This window comes from Dermacentor andersoni, chromosome 4 (assembly GCF_023375885.2).
Source record: "Dermacentor andersoni chromosome 4, qqDerAnde1_hic_scaffold, whole genome shotgun sequence".
In the NCBI taxonomy this organism is placed as follows: Eukaryota; Metazoa; Arthropoda; class Arachnida; order Ixodida; family Ixodidae; genus Dermacentor; species Dermacentor andersoni.
In genome coordinates, this window is record NC_092817.1 from 138572970 (window position 1) to 138592752 (window position 19783).

Here is a 19783-nt window from a genome sequence, read left to right on the forward strand (position 1 = left end):
GTTTGCTGGCATTCTCTTACTTACTATAACGGCGTACCAAATAGCTCAACAAGCCAATCTCAAGACACTCTCATGCGATTGACAATGACTTCTTCATTAGACCTAAGGAGGACGTCGAGCGCCGAGAGGTGTGATCTGAATCGACAAATCGTGATGGACAAGTGTTAATTTTTTTAAGGTGTGATGCCCTCGAACAGCTTGCCTGTGCAAGAAGTGAGGGACACGGGGCAAATGTTTCCGATCTCCAGTAGTTTGTTGAGTTTGAGATAATTGTCAATGCGGCATGCTTCCACAGGGTGGCCATCTTGTCCATGTCCTATTTCCTGTTAGGTATGAGTAGGCTCTATTTTTATAATCTAAGTTGTATCGTGCTTGTTATCTATCTTGTCCTCGGGCAGGGCCGTATTGCATATCAGCTTACAAAGGACTGTCACTATTTCCGCCTTTGTGAAAGGCTGGCGGGATTTGGGGCTGAGTGTGTTCAAGTAATCGGAGTGCGTGGCCTTGATTTTCGGAGGAGTCCCTACGACCTTCTGCTTGAGGGCATTGAAGATGTCTTGTCCTGTCCCATGGTGCAGGTGCGTGACTCGAGTGATGTCGATAATCGTTGTTCTCGTATTTGCCGTGGAAAGGGGGGCCCAAAACCGCGGGTACGTGTGGCAGTCGCTGAGCATGCTTTGAAGGTAGTGTCAGAGGTTATTTCAGTTCTTCTTGCCCGAATTCTCCGCGTACTCTGGCATGTTTTATCAGCTCTGCAGTGCGAAGCCCGAGGTTGGGCTCATGTTTCTGTTCCCTCCATTTTTTTTGCCGATTGCGATGTACCATCCACAGCTGGAGAAAATTATGTCAACGACGCGCGTGTCCGCGTTGATAGGCACCGCCTTGAAGTGTTTCTCAGCCGTGCTCGTGACTCGTTTCATCCATGTTTCCATCTCCTCGAGATGGCTGGGAAGGATGAATTTTCGGAAGGCGGGCAAATCCGTGATCTCGGCTCGTCATATGCGTAAGGGAGTAGTCTTGGTGAGCAGTTGTTTCAATATAGCCATGACCTCTGCTGAGAGTTTCGTCCAATCAATGATATTCTACCTTCTAAATTGACGTGCGAAAAAATTCGCCCGCTGTATGCGGCCTCTTCCAGAAGCTTAAGAGTTGTCTTTCAAAGTGCTTATGAAACACTGGAGGTGGCGCTTAAACAGTCTTCGAATTGCTGCTGCAGCAAGTCTGCCGTAGTAGGTGAAAGCTTTAGACATCCATCGAAAAGCTTCGAGTACGTTTCACGCGCATGGTTTTTCCCTATTTGTCGCAACGGAGAACATACCTGGTTATTTCTGACAAAAGCACTGCATTACCTTATTCTGCTTAGGAGAAGTAGCTTGAGACCAGTTAAAATACTTGAATGAAGCAAAAAAAAAATGCCTTTATTTTTTGTAGTCATATTGTGTTGAGAAATGTATTGTATAGCCAATCCTACGACACCGAACTTATTAGTGCAAATAATAAGCTTCAATAAATTTCGCCACTTCGACCAGCTGAACCGTCACAATTGGTATCGATTCTGTGTGTTCGTAGCGTCTTCTGCACTTGAATAATGGTAGATTGCTCCGGAATTTACGAAATTGAAAGCACATAAAGCGCAATGATCAAAGCCACAAAATCCTTTGAATTCACATGCTGAAAGATAAGACAAATTCATGTGGTTCCCCTGAAGGCCATGCTGGCTGAACCATTGCAGCACCAGTATTCCCTCTAGTAATGGTATAAAACTCAGGTTCCGATACCCACTGAAGCGGCCCCAGCCCCCTGATAGGTATCTTTAACTCCACCACAAGAGGTGATCTCAGCGGCTGATTTCTAGCACGCTCAATAAACGCGTGTTAAACATTGTCGAAGGACCTGTCGCGCTGGCGGTGCAAGTTATCGCAGAAGCAGGCCCCTACTTGTGTTAGAAGGATTGGATTTTGAGAAATTTGAGAAATTTTCCCGGAACGTGGGGAATCGGCAGAATCCGAACCAGGCATGTGACGACCGGGGATTCAGCTGGCGAAGAAACTGCGGCCTACCCTCCAAGAGCATTGCTGAGGAGGCAGCAAACAAGGCCTGTAAATCCCTGAAAATGTAGTAGGCAAGACGCGTCAGCCATCCGTGTCCTAGCGCTACTCTCATACCCATTTAGCACAACGTGTGCATACGTATAGAAGCCCCGAGTACCGTCAAATTTGCAGAATTTTCAAAATATCGACTATTTAGATATTTTAATTTCTTCGTATGAGGGTAGCCTGTACATTATTTTAACTTGCCCATAAACGAATTGCAGATGTTTCCCGTAAGGCTCTAGACATGCGTGGATAGCAGCATTGATGGGGCCCCATCTCAATATATTGAAGTCATTTACAGCGTGTAGAACTACAATTTGAGCCACCATGTATAGCGGCATATAGTGTAAAGGCTTTTCTTTCTCTGCTTTTACTATTTGTCGTGAACAATAACTCAGCACGAATGATTCTCAGGTGTCGTGGTTGAAAATTTTTAGAAGGTGCCGATAGCAGCGCTTTGCTAACGTGTGGTACACATGCTTATATTAAAACTATTTCGAATGCGAATCGCGCACAACTTGAAAGTATCAAATGTCCAACCTAATACAGAATATTCAAACCTCGATATAACAAACCTCGATTTTACGACATTCGCGTTGTAACAAACTATTTCCATTTCCAGATATTAGCTGTATTGACAAGAGCTTGTTTTTTTTTTCGCAATTTAACAAGGTAATTTCGTGACGCAGTTTCTTGTTAACGAAGTTTTTGGCCGTTTCAATAATGTACATGGAGCCTGTATTGCTTTTACCTCCAGGAAAAGAAATATGTCGACCGAGACGAAAGTTAGTTCAACCGTCCATATGCATGAAAAGTTTGAGCGGGAAAAAGACGTGTCAAAGCGCGCGCCGGGACGTGGAGAAGCCGCTCCGCCATTGGTCGCGTTGTTAAGCAACTCAAACACGAGAGCTGATGACTACTGCTACGCAAAAGGGAAGGAAAGGGAGTGAACGCGCGGTAGCGTGATCAAGCACACGGTAGGGCGGGGGGGAAGAGGGGGGGAAGGAACGTGCGCTTATGTGCCTTCTCCTCCTCGCCCCCATCTGTGCGCGGGCCACGCGCCGTATCTATGTAACCTCTCCGCGGCAAGCCGAAATGGATGGTGCTTTCGCGGGCTTTATGTTGCTCCTGCGCGTCTAGTGTTAATGGCCGCGTTATCTCAATTTTCCGAGAAGCAACACGAAGCGCCCCCTCGCGTTGTGACTGCATGTTGGTGGTCATTGAGTCATATATGTTAATGTTTACCTGAGCGCGCATGACAACAATAGAACTACGAACCTTACTTTGTGTAGTCTCTTTGCTATCTCCATCATTGCTGCCCCTCTCTGGCGAAACTGCATTTTTTTCGTGGGGGGCGGGGGGGGGGGGGGGGGGTGAGGGGCTCAGTATCTCTTTGCACATGTTTTAGTGGGCGCCGGCTGCGGCCACTAAGCGTGGTCAGCTACGGTGTCCAAGATTTACGGTGCCGTGTGGCGCAACAAACGCAAATCTAGGACGCCGTGAGCTACGTCAATGCAATTGCTCTCGGTGCGATCTTCACTGTGCGCGCTGGTGCTCACAACTGCCCTACTTTCCTACAATGTGTTTATAATTGCTTAGTAACAAGATATTATCCACCTAGAATGGTCTGGGAATTTGTGAAGCTGTTTGCAATGCTGAAACTTTGAAACATCTAGTTAACGAAATTCGCGACTTGATGAATGTTTTTTTTTTTCTCCAAGTACAACTTTGTTATATCGATGTTCGACTGTGGTGAAATGCAGACACATATTAACAACAGAAATCTGATTTCTGTGTAGTTAGGTACACATTTGTACTGATTAGCGATAAAAAGGACAACCAACAATCTTGAGCGGTTAGCTTAAACACAAGATGAATATTTCCCGCTAAAAAGCTGCACCAATTGCTTTTTAGGCTCTTCATAGGCTGTTTGTAAGAAAGCTTTACAGAAATGAATGGCTGTTACATAACTAGCTTCGCCAAATCACTAAATTATTTTGTTGCCGAAAAAAAAATATCAGAAGTTGCAGGGAAACTACACAAGAAAGCTGCCTAAGCACACGAACACCATGTACACATCTAAAAGGGCCCGTTACAATGAAAAAAAAATCCCTAATTCTATCCTAAAGGATAAAACTTGTACATGACTAGGCTGGCATCAACAATAAATAAAAGACTTCAAGCGAAGCTTACAGGTTGTCATGAATGCTTCAGTCGCGAAACCGATAACAGAACTTGCATTATTCCCATTTAGTTTCTGCATTGCTTTGAAAACCTTTCTCGTTGTTTCACTTACGATTACTTGCGATGCTGTGTTTAGCAGACGGGAAACCGCAACCATATTTTAACAGTGTGTTCCTGTAAAATATTCGGATTTGTTTTGATATTCCAAAATAAGCAATAGTTCAAATAGGAACATGTAGCCGAACACATGAACATTCGTCTACCCCTGTTGTAAACATAACACATAATAATGAAGTGCATAAGAAATAGGGGCTGCCAGCTGCCACGGTAAGGCGACAACAGAAACATGTGTTCTGGTTGGAGGGAGCATAAATCGTAAGTGCGTTAGTGAAATTCGAAACGCGATGCCTCTTGCTTTCGTCGGCTATAATCTTGAATTTGTAATTTGAATAGCATTCGTCCCCCACGTCTGTTTGGTTGTTTGTGTGCGTGTGTACATGCGTGCGTGTGTGTAAAGGTGTTTGTATGATGCAAGCAGGAGGTTGCGGATGTAGAACAACATGGTCACTGATGTTTCTGATAGATTTGACATTGATCTTTCTCATATCTCTGCCGGAGTTGTTGAGGTATGTCTTCAATCAGAGCTTTGATTTGTTTTGCAAATTGACTCGGTGGTCAGTGCGGTGTGCGTGTGGTGCGTGCGGCACAAGAACCGCACAAGGAAAAAGCGGTGGAATAGTGGGGAAGGAAGAAGAAGAATAAACTCAGTATTCGGGCGACAGCAATCTTCTGCGTCCGTAAGCTACTGCTCACGTCAAAGTAGTGGGCAGGATAAAAAACTGGCTGCCACATAATCGGCCTCGACGCATCATGCAAGCATTCAAAAGCACGCCGTGAACCCCAAGTGCAGAGATCCACAATGTACTCCTACAGGCGCCGTGACGACGTCATCTGAAGCTTTGGACATACCCAAGTAGACGGGATCACTAGAAAACGGGCCGGTGGAAGATTGGTTCCGCCTCTTGGAGTTCTACGCATATGCTGCATCATGATCGGAAAGGGATATGGTGGCCAACTTCAAGAATTACGTCACCGTTGAGCTATTTCGATTATACCTCACTAAACTCTTTGAAAACGACGAATCATGGAGAAAGTGGAGGAAGAGATGATCAGTCGATTTAAAAAAATACGCTGCACGCCCCCTCTTCATTCAACAGCGTTGCACATGGGTCGCCCAGTCACGGGCAGTCGCCACGTAGCAATCGTCATGAATGCCAACCAAAGCCACGTATGACTCCATCGTTGACAGCTTTTGCAGCGTAAGCTGTGATGGACTCCTTCCAATACCAGTTCCGGCTAACGGTGGTGCACGCTGCGGCCTCCGCGCTAGTGTACGTAGAAGGTACGGCCGAGAATGAGCAAAAAAGACCCAGTTCACGCCGGGATGCAACCTGGGTCCGCTGTCTCGGAGACAGCTACTCTGCCGCTGGTCCACGGCGGCACTTGATAAAATGCAGCGGAATAAATGCCCTCTAAATGAGCCCTAGTGCGCAAGGACACACGCAATACGACAACGATGCGTAGCGTCGATATGTGCGCGTTTTGAATTGCACTTGCATTACACCAGGTAGAACGAGATCTAGCATGTGAACATATAGCGGTACAAAAAGTCAAAGAAAGTTTGTGAAAGGAAAACAAGTTTACGGAGATGTATACACGAATACTAGAAAAATAACCATTCTGTACCTGATTAAATCAAGCTGGCTAGGTGACTATGTCGCCGCCGCGTATCAAAGGAGATGCCAGTTAATCATGATGATCATCAGCATCATATCGAAATGAGAGAGAGAGAGAGAAAACATTTATTTATCAGGAGTTTGGGCGACTTCCTCGCAGGGTGGAGCCCTTAGTTCAGGGCCCCATTGGCTCGCGCCACTCCGCGTGCCCGCCGGATCAGCCATCGAAATGAGATTTGTGCCATGTAGCGTCTATACTTGCGCCCTTTGCAATGCAGTCGCGTATTACGCCAGATGGCAAGCCATGTAGCAGCTGCGTAGGTAGCGGTGCAAAGTAAATAGAGGAGTCCTCAGGAGGGAAGGAAAGTTACCAAGATGTATAAATATTGACGTAATGAAAAACATGTATAGCATATCTGAATAATTCAGGCAGGCGAGGTGACTGTATTTCGCTGTCCCATTTCAAACGTAACATGCCCTTAACTGATCATCATCATCACTACCATCGTATTGTACCATTCGACATGTGCGCTGCGCAGCATCGTTACCTGCAAACTTTGCATTGAAGCTGCGTTATGATCCACAAGGTTTCTCCACATGTAGCAGTTGTATGCAGCAGTTGCATGCTGCATGTAGGTGACCCTGGATGAAGCAGGCTAGGTGACTATTTATCACCAACCTGTTTCGAACTGGATGTGAAAATTATCATCAAAATCATGAACAGCATCGTACCATACCGTGGTTCAACGGATGTGACATGTGCGCCACGTTTTCGGGACACCAGCGTTTACTCTTCGGTACGCGTTATGGTACGTGTTAAGGGACGAACCTGAAGGAGCAAATCCCTGAGCTACGCACACAGCTGCAACAAAGCAAAGTCAGGCTCAGCAGACCGCTGTGCAGAGAGCAGGACCACAGCGTAAGCCGCACGTTGCCGTCAATGCTGGGCGGAGAGTTCAGATCTTTCTCGTGAAATCGATGCGAAAACACTTCGCCCCAACAAACTTGTAATGCGTGGTGCCAAAAATTGAGCTTCTATTAAGCCACTTCTCCTGCGCGTCGTGTGCCGCACAGGCCTTTGACTTTTCTCATGAAGTGATCCTCCCGTAAAGACGAAACGTAATCGCACGCCTACTTTTATTTCACCACGCACAATGGACAAAGTAAAGCCTGCGCTCAGTGATCGATATCCACGTTTCTTTTCTTCTAGATCAAACATTCCACCACATTTCTCTTCCAAGCAGAAACTGCCGCTCTGCGCGTCTTTATCAGGCCATTAAACACCTGTCATCGTTGAAAAACGTAATGTGTTCACTTGTTCTTGGACGCGCAGCCCTCCGCGTGATTTTAAGTCACGCGATTCCTCTATGAAGCTAATTCCGCAGCCCTTGTTTCACAGAATTGTTACGTCCACGCATGGCGCTCAGAGTTTTCATAAGACACACTTATCACTGGAAACGCGCGCTGAAAGCACGTCTACTGCGACACCGCCCAGTCATCGAGCATTCAGAATTTCAAGATGCATTAACTCAGTCTGCGGTACCCAACACAAAAGCCACGGAAAGAGTGCCGCTGTTACTTCCCGCGGTGACATGAAACAGGCTGTCTTCTTACCAATACAACAAAAGGAAACCACCAACGGCGTGCGTTGGTGGTTTACAAGGAAGACAACTTTTACAAAGAAGACAATTCACTTGCAGCAGCTACGGGTGAGCTAGGTACGTTTGGATACCAAACTGCTTGGCAATACACAAACTTTCTTTCGAGTACAGCTGCCTAACGAGCCTCTGTCTCTGCAGAAGTGACGCAGGCATCACGCGTCGGACCCTACCATATGAGTACAGCCTCAGAACAGCCTTCTCTGAAGCTTGGCAGAATGTTTTTGTCACCAGACATGTCTCAACAGCGAGCAGTGTACCGGATACCCGCCGACAACTACGTCAGTTTCCAAAACAAATAAAAGTCTCATTTTGATGGACACGCTACATCGACAAGTCCCTCATAAACACAAAAAATATCAATATCAACTCCACCAACAACTTGAGTGACCACAACGACGTCTTGGACACCAACGAAGGCAAAGAGTATCACCAAAAACACAGACGCGACAAAAAAGGCGTGAACCTGCAAGCGAACTAAATCGAAAGCGAAACCAAGTACCTCATTTTTCGAGAAAAACAAATTCCCAAGGACCTTATCAACACCTCAAGTGAAGACTACCTAGTGCGAGGACGACCGTGACGACACCACATGCGATGACCAAAAGGCCGAGTGCCATTTTCTGGCCTCAGCAGTCCCAAGCAATAAGCAGACATTTCAGGATACGCGTATTGCCAAGCCTAAAAAACGAGACGACTCATGCACCGTCGGTACATCTCACAGCAGGCTCACAATATCTGGAAAAAGACTCATTACGTGCATCCTTTCTAGCGCACTAATTTCAAGAGCGACCACCACTTCTTCTACTTCAAGGCACTTGAATGGTACTAAGCTCTATAATGAGATGAGCGTGCACTGCTACGTTCAGTGTTCCCTAACGATACTACTTGTAGACGTCGCCCGGAGGACAACAATCAGTTGCGCACACCAGAGCATATGCTAATCATCACCGGACACACCACTCCACGAAGTTGTCAAGATTTGCATAATCATCTTGGAACATTAGACTAACTGCGCTTCTTATGCTGTTTATTGATCAGTCTCTGCTGTATCTAATATTGTTTGCAGCACGTGCTCTTCCAGGGAGAGAGCACGTGCTGTTATGGTGTATACGACCATATGTAACGAATTATATGTAACGTTCTATACGTAGCATATGTAGTAGTATACAGAATTCCCATAGCTGGAAGTGAAGGAAGACGAAGAAAAAAGCAAAGTGTTCGGGCGACCGTGTTCGTGTACGCCGGAAACATCCTGCTCGCGTCACACACACACACACACACACATATATATATATATATATATATATTCTTTAGGGGTCATTCATGCTTCACTAGGCTGTGATGCTATAGTGCACTCTCTGAAACAATTATTTAATTCATTCGTTTGCATCCTCTCAGGAAGAATCTATCCGAATGGGAAGGTGGCACCTTACAGCATTGGATCGGAGGTATGTACTATTCTACGCACTACGGAAAGCACTACTTGAGCAACACTGTTCACTTAGGGCCAACAATGAAATCTTCCTTACCTCAGTAAGGAAGCCTTCATTGCGGTGAGGCTACCTTATGTCACTCTGAAAGCTTTCTTACTGAGGGGACCTCGGTGAAGCCTTCCTTGGTGCTTCCTCAGCATAAGGTAGCTCCAAAGCTACCTTCATGCGTCCTTACGCGGCTCCTGGCCCTGAAGGAGGCCTTCACCTCACTGCTTAACCACGTGAGGTTTGCTTGCGCATGCGCGCTGTCGCCCACCTGCGGAGAAGCGCGAGTACAGCCACTGTAGCAATGTATTATTACTATTAGGAACTAACGATTTTGCACTTTGTGGCTTTGTGGTGTATATCGTTTGAATAAAAGTGTTGCTCTATTGACAGCTATGCTAGTTATTGTAGACTTCTACGACTCTCACAGCTCTCAAAAACGGTAGTCCGCACAGGATTCGCGACCGTATATACATTTTTCATATTGCTTTTGTAGGACAAAGAAAGTAGGGCCATATGTTTGAACACGTGCGACCATGTGTCATATGTTGGGTCAGTTCAGCCTTTATTGCTTTTTAAAACTTTGAAGATAACTGACTTTCGGCATTTTAAGCATTTAGGTTCTGCTCGTATATCCCTTTGCTTGTAGGTACGTTCTCTGAAAGCTTTTGGTGTGAACATTCGATCAGTCTATGCGCAACATCTTTCAGGAAACGCGGTAAACCGTGCGGCGTGAGGGGATTCCCTCAAGGTAACCTAGCGTCAGGATGGGAATGGGGAGGAAATCGAGTAGCTCGGCAGAGACTGTGAAGTCCATTGTAAACTAAAGAAAATGGAGGATGTCCAGAGTCAGCTTGTCAAACAGGTGGAAAAGCTCAAAAATGAGCTCAAGACGGGGCGATATGCACGAAGAAAGTCTTGCAAGTGTCAATGAAAAACAGAACAGGGCTCTCGCCATGAACAAAAATGATGTTGACGATGGAAAGCCGACTCCTGGCGTAACTAGACCGGGAGTGCCAACAAAGCTCAGGGAACGCGTGAAACGCGTGGAATGTGCGGTTCGGGCAGCTGGAAAGAGATCCACCTGGCTCGAAGCTACCACGAAAGTAAAGGAGGAACGATGCAGTCAGTGCCCCGTGTCAAGTCTGAGTCACGCAGAAAATTACTACGAACGAAGGCTGGAAGTTGAAGGCTAATTGATGTTTTATCGAGCATCTTGGTAATCTCTGTTTCAGTTACCCATCATTCCTACATAGATACTTGGTATGGTCTCCGGTGAAAAGTAACACATAGCCAGTATTAATGTCATGCTTTACAGCAAGTGTCTGGCCTTAGGGACGATTTTAAAAGTCCATGAAGGAAAACAAAACGCTGCAGAGGTTCTCCGCTTGTGTAGCTAAAAGGTTCGTCGCAATAATTTTCTGAATCTTGGGACCAGCCCAAAAGGCAAGCTCTCCAGAACTGGTAGGCTCAGACAAAACGTCTGGTTAGAAAGCCGCCACGTGATGGTCATTTAAACGCTCAAGTTTGGCAAGGCAAATTCCTAGAGGCACAGTTTGCTTGGTTAAACCGAAGTCTGCAACAAGAATACCAGTCCTGTTGACCATGATAGTCTTAAATGTGAAAGATAAGGTGTCATGTTACTGCACTGGAATGTCCGGCAGCGTAATCACTCTCTATCAGGAACAGGCGGGGAAGGCGACAGTTGGATATGTAATAAGGATTTGGGTAGCAGTCGAACAAAGCTAGTAGGCTAAAGCGGCTGGGGTTTGCATCCAAAGTTTCAAAATTCTCAGCTCTAGGCAGATGATGCTGGTGGAGCAGTCAGTAAGATCCGAGTGTACTGAGAGGCAATCAAGGCCAAGAATTAGGTCATGCGGGCAATGGCCACTCACGGTAAAAAAATACAGCAGGGCGGCGGCCGGTGATCTTTACAGGGGCTGTACACATACCAACGACAAGAACAGTACTGTCATCCACAACGCGGATGACATGTGTTGGTGCAGGGGTAAGGAGCTTTTTAATTCGTCGTCGTTAGGTAGCGCTCATAATGAAAAGGTGGGCACCTGTGTTGATCAGCGCAGTGACTGCAGTGCCTTGAACGTAAACTTCAAGAAGGTTGTGGATCGCGAGCAAGGTAGGCAGAGGACTTGCGGCCAATGTCGACATCACAGCTTCACCTCCAGAAGATGCTGTTGCTAGTTTTCTGGCCAGTCGAGGGCGAAAATGGACGGCGACGGGGCTGAGGCGTAGGAGAATGACGACGTCAGGGTGACAGCAATCGACGGTTTCGAAGATTCGGAGCAGAGGCTTCAGTGGCAACAAGATCCTGGCGAGAATCATGCGGAGCCGTAGGTGCAGAATTGTGGAAATATGCACTGTTGTATTTTTGCGACAGAGTTGGCCACCGGTTGCGGCAGTGACGAGCGATGTGGGCAATGCGGCAGCAGCGGAAGTAAGTGGGCCTATCGTTAGAGGCATGTCATTCAGATGCGTTGCGGGATGTCGCAAGATGGAATTGTCGGTGATCAGGAAGGCCGCGAAAGAACTGTAGCACACTGAGTACGTGGCTCAACGAGCATATAGACTTGAGGCCAATGTTTTCAAATTCTTGCTGGACAAAGCCTTGGATCGTAGCAATCGTGGCTGCTGATTAATCAGTGAGCGTCATGGATGAAATCGGCTCATAGGCGGCCTCGAACTCGCTGTGAACGATGATAGTTAGGTTGTCACATGGGATTGCCTGGCGCGGACGCTCCTTACAAATCGGCGTAGCAGCCGGATTTGGCAGCCGCACGATGTGGACTGTGACGTAGACTCTTGGCTTGTCCGAACCAGCGACATTCTTTGATGAAGGCGTCCATATAAGGACACCTTCACCTCACAACCACCGAGTTGAAGGCATCGTCTGCGATAATATCCTTTAGCATGTGCGCAGGTTTCAGGCATCTTGTCGTCGGCTTTGCGCCAAAGAACCAGGGCGTCTTGTAAACATGAGGTGTAGCGCTCTGTTTGGCGTTGAGCAAGCGTCGCAAAAGCCTTTTTGGTTGCGAACGTGTACCCGAATGGATCGCCGAATAGTTCGCGAAGTTTTTCTTTGGAATTGTACAAGTTTGTTCATTCGTCTTCCTGAAATCGGTATGATACGCGTGCGGTGTTTCTCACAACGTTAGCGAGCATGATTGCTGGCTCCCACTTGTTATTAATGCTGACGCGTTGACAAAGGTTAATACACTGTTGTATGTGATAGCCATCCAAGCCTAAAACAGGCCAAGATAGAAAGCGTGGGAAAGCGTCAGGATTGGAGCACTTTGGCGAGTCGTAGCCGACGCTAATGGCGTCTCATCTCCAGAAAGCATGGCAGCGATCTCGATGTAGCGACTGCTTCAGAGCTCCAGGGCGAGTACTTGGTTCGGAAACCTCCACCAAAATTCCATGGTTACGATACTTCAGTCCGAACACAAGAAACAAGGGAAGGAATTGCGCATGTGAGTGAAAGTAAGTGTAAGTAAGTGAAGGCCCTTGTGTTTGTGTTGAAGTATCGTAACCATGAATCAAACATTCCAACTAGCCTGATTAGCAGTCTGGATTCTCCACTGAAAAGTTACATGCAGATTCACACAAACGAAGCAACCAAATTATTTGTATTTAAAAGAATAACGCAGCCAGAGAACAAGATGGAAGCGAGTTCATGCCAAACCCCGATGTCCATCGTCGTCTTTTATTACGTTATGTATCTTAAGCGTCCGTTCTATTCAAACAATATAAAGCGAGGTAAACGATGGAGGAAGAAGCATGTGCTTGCTACGAATGTGAAGATATATCACCAGATGTAGGCCTAGGCCCCTCTGGCCTCCTTGAAGCCCTTGGGTTGAGGGATAGCTAGGGAAAGTCAACATGCCTACAGAAGAGAGTACGAGAAGGCAATTGGAGGATTGGTAGCAGAAACATAGAGAGACCACAAACAATGGAGTACTAAAAAAACAAAGTTCCCAATAGTTCTTGAGGAAGTTCGATACTGGTAATACTTTGCCTGCGTTTTTTTTAAATGTAAATAGGGCACTAGACAAAATAAAACCAAGAGCTTCGAGGCGTAGCCCACTGCCCTGTTTCAAAGGGGACGCTCATTACATCCATGAATAATTTGTTTAGCGCAAAACGACAGAGACAAGAAAGACGACAGGACAAGGCGCTACTCTCAACTGACATCATTTTATTGCGTCACTCCTTTATAGACCGCTCAAACCAGAGGAACATGCGCAGTGAGCACCATGCGGTGGAGCCACCAACATCCGATTCCAAGAGCGCACTCATGCGACAGAATCCAAAAAACCAAATTCAGCGCTGTACAAGGTTAAGGAAGGCACACTAATGCACTGTGACCCCAATGACTGAATGAAAAAAGCTTCCGATAACTCTCGGGCGGTGGTGTCACGGCTCTTTTTCAAAATCGTGGTATCACGAAACATGGGTTTGCAAACCGCCCGAGAGTTATCGGAAGCTTTTTTCATTCAGTCATTGGGGTCACAGTGCATTAGTGTGCCTTCCTTAACCTTGTACAGCGCTGAATTTGGTTTTTTGGATTCTGTCGCATGAGTGCGCTCTTGGAATCGGATGTTGGTGGCTCCACCGCATGGTGCTCACTGCGCATGTTCCTCTGGTTTGAGCGGTCTATAAAGGAGTGACGCAATAAAATGATGTCAGTTGAGAGTAGCGCCTTGTCCTGTCGTCTTTCTTGTCTCTGTCGTTTTGCGCTAAACAAATTATTCATGGATTCGCACCAACTAGCCCGCCAACGCATTGTGCTCATTGCATCAATTCATATATCTATAACAACTGAGCGAAGGCGGCAGGTGGGCGAGAATCGTTTTAATGCGAATAGCATTCTTTGTCTACTTCAGCCATTTTGAATCTATCTATCTATCTATCTATCTATCTATCTATCTATCTATCTATCTATCTATCTATCTATCTATCTATCTATCTATCTATCTATCTATCTATCTATCTATCTATCTATCTATCTATCTAGTCTGTCTGTCTGTCTGTCTGTCTGTCTGTCTAGCCTCTTACGCCAACTAACTGACCGCAGCTTTCTCATTTATTTATTTGGTGCATATTGCCGGGCTTAATCTCAAGTCTTGAGCAGGAATGGGTATAAAACAATACAAGAATAAGTGGAAAACTAGCAGGATTCAAAAATTCCGTATCAACAGCATCTTAGCGCTGCGAGTGACAGCACTCTGCACCGCCATGTGAGCATTTTATATAGCAGCTAAATAATCGAAAACAAGAATGGGAAAGAAAAAAAGAACAAATAAAGGACAATGCATGGTGAATACGCATGGCAGATATAAGGAACGCCCTGAAACCAATTATCGCAAAACAATCAAGTGCGCGCACGAAAGACGAAATAGTTAGGCTTTCAACCACTTCAGCGGTCAGGTCATTTCAGTTACGGATTTTACTCGGGAAAATGAGTTTTTAGAAGCATTTGTTTTAGGCAGATATTCATTCAGTAGAAGGACGGAGTTTCTGTCGCTGTACTGGTTGGAAGCATAAATACTAATCGATTCCTAATTTATGATGATACAGTAAAAACAATATTTTTATTCTATCACGGTGTCGCCCTGTCTCGAAGCTCCGCAAGTTGACTGTCTGTAACAGGGTCGCGGGTGGGATTTCTAGCTATGAGAGTTATAAATAAATCTGGCAGATTTACTCTGCACTTTCTCGAGTTTTTGGAGGTTGTTTCGTTCACACTATAGCGGAGTATTTAAGGATATGTCTTACATAAATTTTATAGCCCAAGAATTTCTGTCATTGATTTACCTAGAGATCAGCGCAAGTATCCTAAACGTTTCATAGTTCTCTTAACTGTACAGGTCACAGATCGTGAGTAATTGGTAGTCCTAAATCCTTGTAACTTGATAGTGCAAATAGGCTGGTACGATTGAGGACCTAAGAGAACTTAAAAGGTTGATCTCTACCCGTTTTTTGTATTGCCACTGTTTTTTTATAGTTAATACTCATTTACCACGCTCAACACAATGTGTGCATGCAATTTACCATGTTATTTAATAATTTAGCATCTGTCGGAGTGCAAATTTCTTTCTAAAGAATACACTTACCAGCGAAAAGCCGTGCTTCAACAGTAAGATCCTTAACCAAATCATTTATAAATGTAAGAAATAATGGCACCCGTACAGAGCCCCAAGGCATTACAGATTGCACAGGGGCAGGTTTAGAAGTTATATGGCTAATGGCCGCTGCCTGGAACGTGGAGAACGAGTGGGCTGCCGCTGAATAGTCTGCTAGGAGCTTGTGCCACTAGGGCTCATAGTCATGATGCCGTTGTGTACGTTGCATCCCCCTCATTTCAGCTTGGTGATCCGACGCTCGTCATGCTGTCATTATACCATCATCGCCACACCGTCGTCCTTACGCTATCGTTTTCCGCGCAAGCGTAAGTGGCCCGCAAGCGAAAACGGTGAGAGACAGTTTGAAGCCGCGTAGGGAGCGAGCGCCGGAGAAGGAAGGCGCGTGAACGTGGAGAAGAGAATCGCATGCTGGAAAAAGTATGAAGAAGCGCGCTGAGAGCGCGACCAAGCAAAACTACTTAGAGGAAAATCTATGTGGCATTGAGCGAATCGGGGAAGGATAAAAGAGGTTTTGCGCGTCAGCGATATCAGTATTCTGAAACGTAAGGCTTCCATCTTACTTGGAACCTCACATCATTTCAGAGGGTTTTTGACGTATGTTCAAGTTTGATAAGGACCAAAGAGGCGTGCCGAAAGGTTCTGACGCTTCGAAGAGAGAGCATACCCTCTTCTTCCCAGTGGGACATTCAAGGTCAGTTTTAGATGAAGTTAACATTCGAAAAAACGATATTTTCTGGCGTCACATCTCGTTGACATGATGCAATAGTTACATATCACTTCTTTTCGTTGTTGAGAAAAATATGGCCACACAAGACAAGGTCCTTTGAAGTGGTTATCAATCATTTATCGGCATTTGCCTCAAAGTTTCTATTCGCGCTTTAGTGATGAGGTATGTTAACCCATTAAAGACCAGCGTGACCATATGGTCACGTTAGTCTGCACAGTGGATTCCAATTAATTAAGATCAACAAAACGGCACCAAAATCGCCTTTGACATGTCCTTAGATAGATTAGGGTTCCCTTTATGGATACCAAGTGGCAGCAGGTGTCCGTCGTTTTGTGGGAGCCCCTCGCAAGGGCGGGAATAAGTGTTGCTGTGCGAGTAGCATCGCCATGCATCACTCCAAGGGATAATGTTTTTTTCTTTCACTACTTGTTTCAGCAATAGTCGGATATCCTTACCTCCATATTGCTCTTTGAATAAGTGACCTTCGATGAGCATTTGTGAAAGATTAATGTTTGATTTATCCATGAACGAGCGTGTTATCTTGCGCGTTGCCATATGGTCACGCTGGGCCTTTAGGCGACCTAACTTTTTATTTTTTTTAAAACTGCATTCTCATCTCTTGCACGGCTGCTGGCATGTTCCCGCAGTAGTTATTTCTTATTTTATTGTCTGAATAGATTGATGTTGGAATAAATAGCGAAGATACTCGTAGAAGACGATGACGACATGTCGGTGATTTATATCGACCGCGAGACGCTAGCACCTATTTGGATGAAGAGTCGGCCGATGAAGACTCAGACGGGCTCATTGACAATCTAATCGGGCGGCAGCTATGAGCCGGCACTGAAACTGTTTTTTCTGAAGGACGCCGCATTGGTGGATCCGACTCGGACGATGACGACCCAGGCGGGCTAGGTGACGGAACATGAGAGGTTTCTTCTGCTGCAGTTGATGCGGCCATTCCTGCGAAATTATCTACTGCTTCTAAGTGGACGAACGGTGATCTCCAGAAAAGCCTTGGCATATTTCCCTACCCAAACTTTGCTGCTTACAGGGACTTTTCACCTCTTGAGTTGTTCGAAATCTTTTTTGACGAAGCCGTCGTGGAGCTGCTAGACGAACAAACAAGAAAGTATGCGTTATTTTTCAATATGCCCGATCCGGAGGTTACCAAGAAGAATTAGGTTTTCTTGGAGTGCTCGTTTTGTCCGGCTAAAACCTCTTGCCAGGAAACAAGTGCCACTGGGACAGCGGCTTGGATATGAGCAACACGATGGCCTACAAAGCTATGCGAAGAAATCGCTTCGTACAGATAATGCGATGGCACTATTGATGGCACTATTGAAAGCAAGGTTTCTGGAGCACTTTTAATCTGTGCGCCACGTGAGCTATGACGAAAGTACGATTGAGTATTATGGTCGTCATGGCTGTAAACAGTTTATACGCGGAAAGCCTATCCGCTCCGGGTATAAAGTATGGTGCCTAAATGCCAAGAACGGATACCTTGTAAACTTCAAAGTGAATCAAGGCAAGCAGGGGATCCCGGAACATCTGAAAAATATGAAAACAACGTCGAAAAAGCAGCGGCGCCACTTCTTCAAATGGTGGATAAACTCGCAGCACAGACGCACGACCTTCCTTTCTTTTTCTATTTGGATAATTTATTCACATCTAATTATTCATAATCTCAAGGCATAGGGCTACGAAGGCACCGGGCACAGTGAAGCAGAACCGTGTTCCCGAAGAGTGCCCTATCGCTCGACCACAATTCGTCAAGCACCAACCTCGCGGGCACGAAGAGCCCGTGCTGAGCGACAATGGGGTAATTGCTGTCAGCTGGATGGACAATTCTGTAGTAACGATCGTAAGCACCATTCACGGCGTAGAACCAATGTAATCTGCAGACAGGTACTCTCGTGTTCAGAAGTAATGCACAAAGTATGACGACGCATGTGTATTCCATGTTTTAGACCATATCACACTAAATGAGTGCTCGACTATTCGCAATGTATGTTTTTTGTGATGTTTCATAGCTTGAAATAAATGTTTTTCAATTCGCGTATTTTGCTGTAGCGTAAGGGCCCAGTGTGACCATATGGTTACGGGCTATATTTCAAAATCTAATTAGGCAAGAGTAATAATTTTTTGCAAGTGAATTATTAGTACAAAGGTAAGTTAATATATTAGATTTATTTCAACATAGCGAGAAAAAAAAAAGAAACCGGTCCCTAATGGGTTAAATGAAACGGACTAATTGTTGAAGAATGTATCCATTTGTGTAAAATAAAAGAAAAATTCATTGATGATTACGATACTCCCTAATGTGTAATTTGCGTGAAAGCTGTTTTATGGTTTTTATTTTACGATATATTCGCTGGTGCAGACAATCCGTCTCGTGCGCCACGTTGCAAACGGAGTGAGACGTGGCACCGCTGCCTGGGAAATCGGAAGATCGCGAGAGGTAGTACGTGGGTGACACGTGGGCGCGTTTCACAGCAGCCACCGCAGACAAACCTTCGCTCATGCAGCGCTTTGTTTCCACAGTGACGACGTGCGCTACTCTTGTGCCATCTCGTATCGATCGCTGCCGCAAAGCGCGGCACTACCTTTTTTCTGCTCACGCTTTCGCCAGGCCCTTCTTTTTTGCCTTCCGATTCATGGTTCCGCTGCACCCTCAGCATCGCCTTTCCTCCTCGCAGTACCTTCTATATTGTCGTCTTTCGTCTTTCGCTGCACTCCGAGTTCGCTTTCATCCCTTGCTGTTTTCGTTCGGTGGGTTACGAGGGACAAAGCCGACGCTCGCCACAGGAACGGGCGCCTGAGAACTGCGCTCTAAGTTTACTAATGACTATCTCGACGATCGTTTATGCACATACAGCTATTGTCGCTCCCCTAATGCTTATCGTTCCTTTTTACTTTTCGCGACATTTAGATAGGATATCTTGCAGAAAATCTGGAACCTTCCAAAGAGCTACTCTAAGAAAGGTGACACAGCGTGTGCGGTAAACCTAAAGAACGTTAAAGGGCTGCACGGCTCACCCGATACAGTCGCAGCGTAAGCTAGAGGAGTGGCTCCATAGCAGCGCCATTTTCGCGAGACCGCACTAGGGGGTATTGGCAGTGAACTCTCTTTCCGTCGTTTTCACGAGTATGATCTGAACTGCCCGTCCGACGTAGACGGCGAGCGACGGCTTGTGCTCCACTCTGCACAGTGGTCTGCTGACCCCGACGTTGCCTGGTTCTAGCTGCGTGCCCAGGTCTACGATTCGCTTAACAACGATTCGTACCTTGCGAGGAAGCGCCATAAAGTTTGCAGGAGAGTAGTGAGAGTGTATATGATTTATTGGTAATGGTAATGATATTGATGATGATGACGACGACTATTATGGTTTTTGGCATACACTTTGATACGGGCAGTGACAAATATTCTCCTTGCCTACTTGACGAAAGCAGGTCTAGTTACATGGAACCTCTACATGCAACTGCTACATGTCTGAACAAGTAGTTGAAGAGAACCCGACTGCATCAGAAAGTTGCATGTATCGATCCTACGCGGCGCACATGTCACATCACGTGACAAGTGGCACGATTCTGTGCTGATGATGACGATGATGATTTGCTGGCATGGTCTTTGAAACCAGGCGGGGATAATAAGCCTGCTTGTTTAATCAGGCATCCTAAACATGATTTCTTTTTAAATTTTAGCATCCTTACATACATCTCAAACTTGCTCTTATTCCTTA

The 19783-nt window shown here is 45.8% G+C and overlaps 1 protein-coding gene across 1 annotated transcript in view; it reads left to right on the top strand.

The window, feature by feature from the left end:
• LOC129386474 (venom metalloproteinase BumaMPs1-like) overlaps window positions 1-19783 on the top strand; it is a 92882-nt gene that overhangs the window by 45743 nt on the left and 27356 nt on the right. Inside the window, exon 9 of the mRNA XM_055074473.2 lies at window positions 9073-9122. Within this exon, the coding sequence (XP_054930448.1) occupies window positions 9073-9122 (50 nt within the window). The remainder of the gene's footprint in view (window positions 1-9072; window positions 9123-19783) is intronic.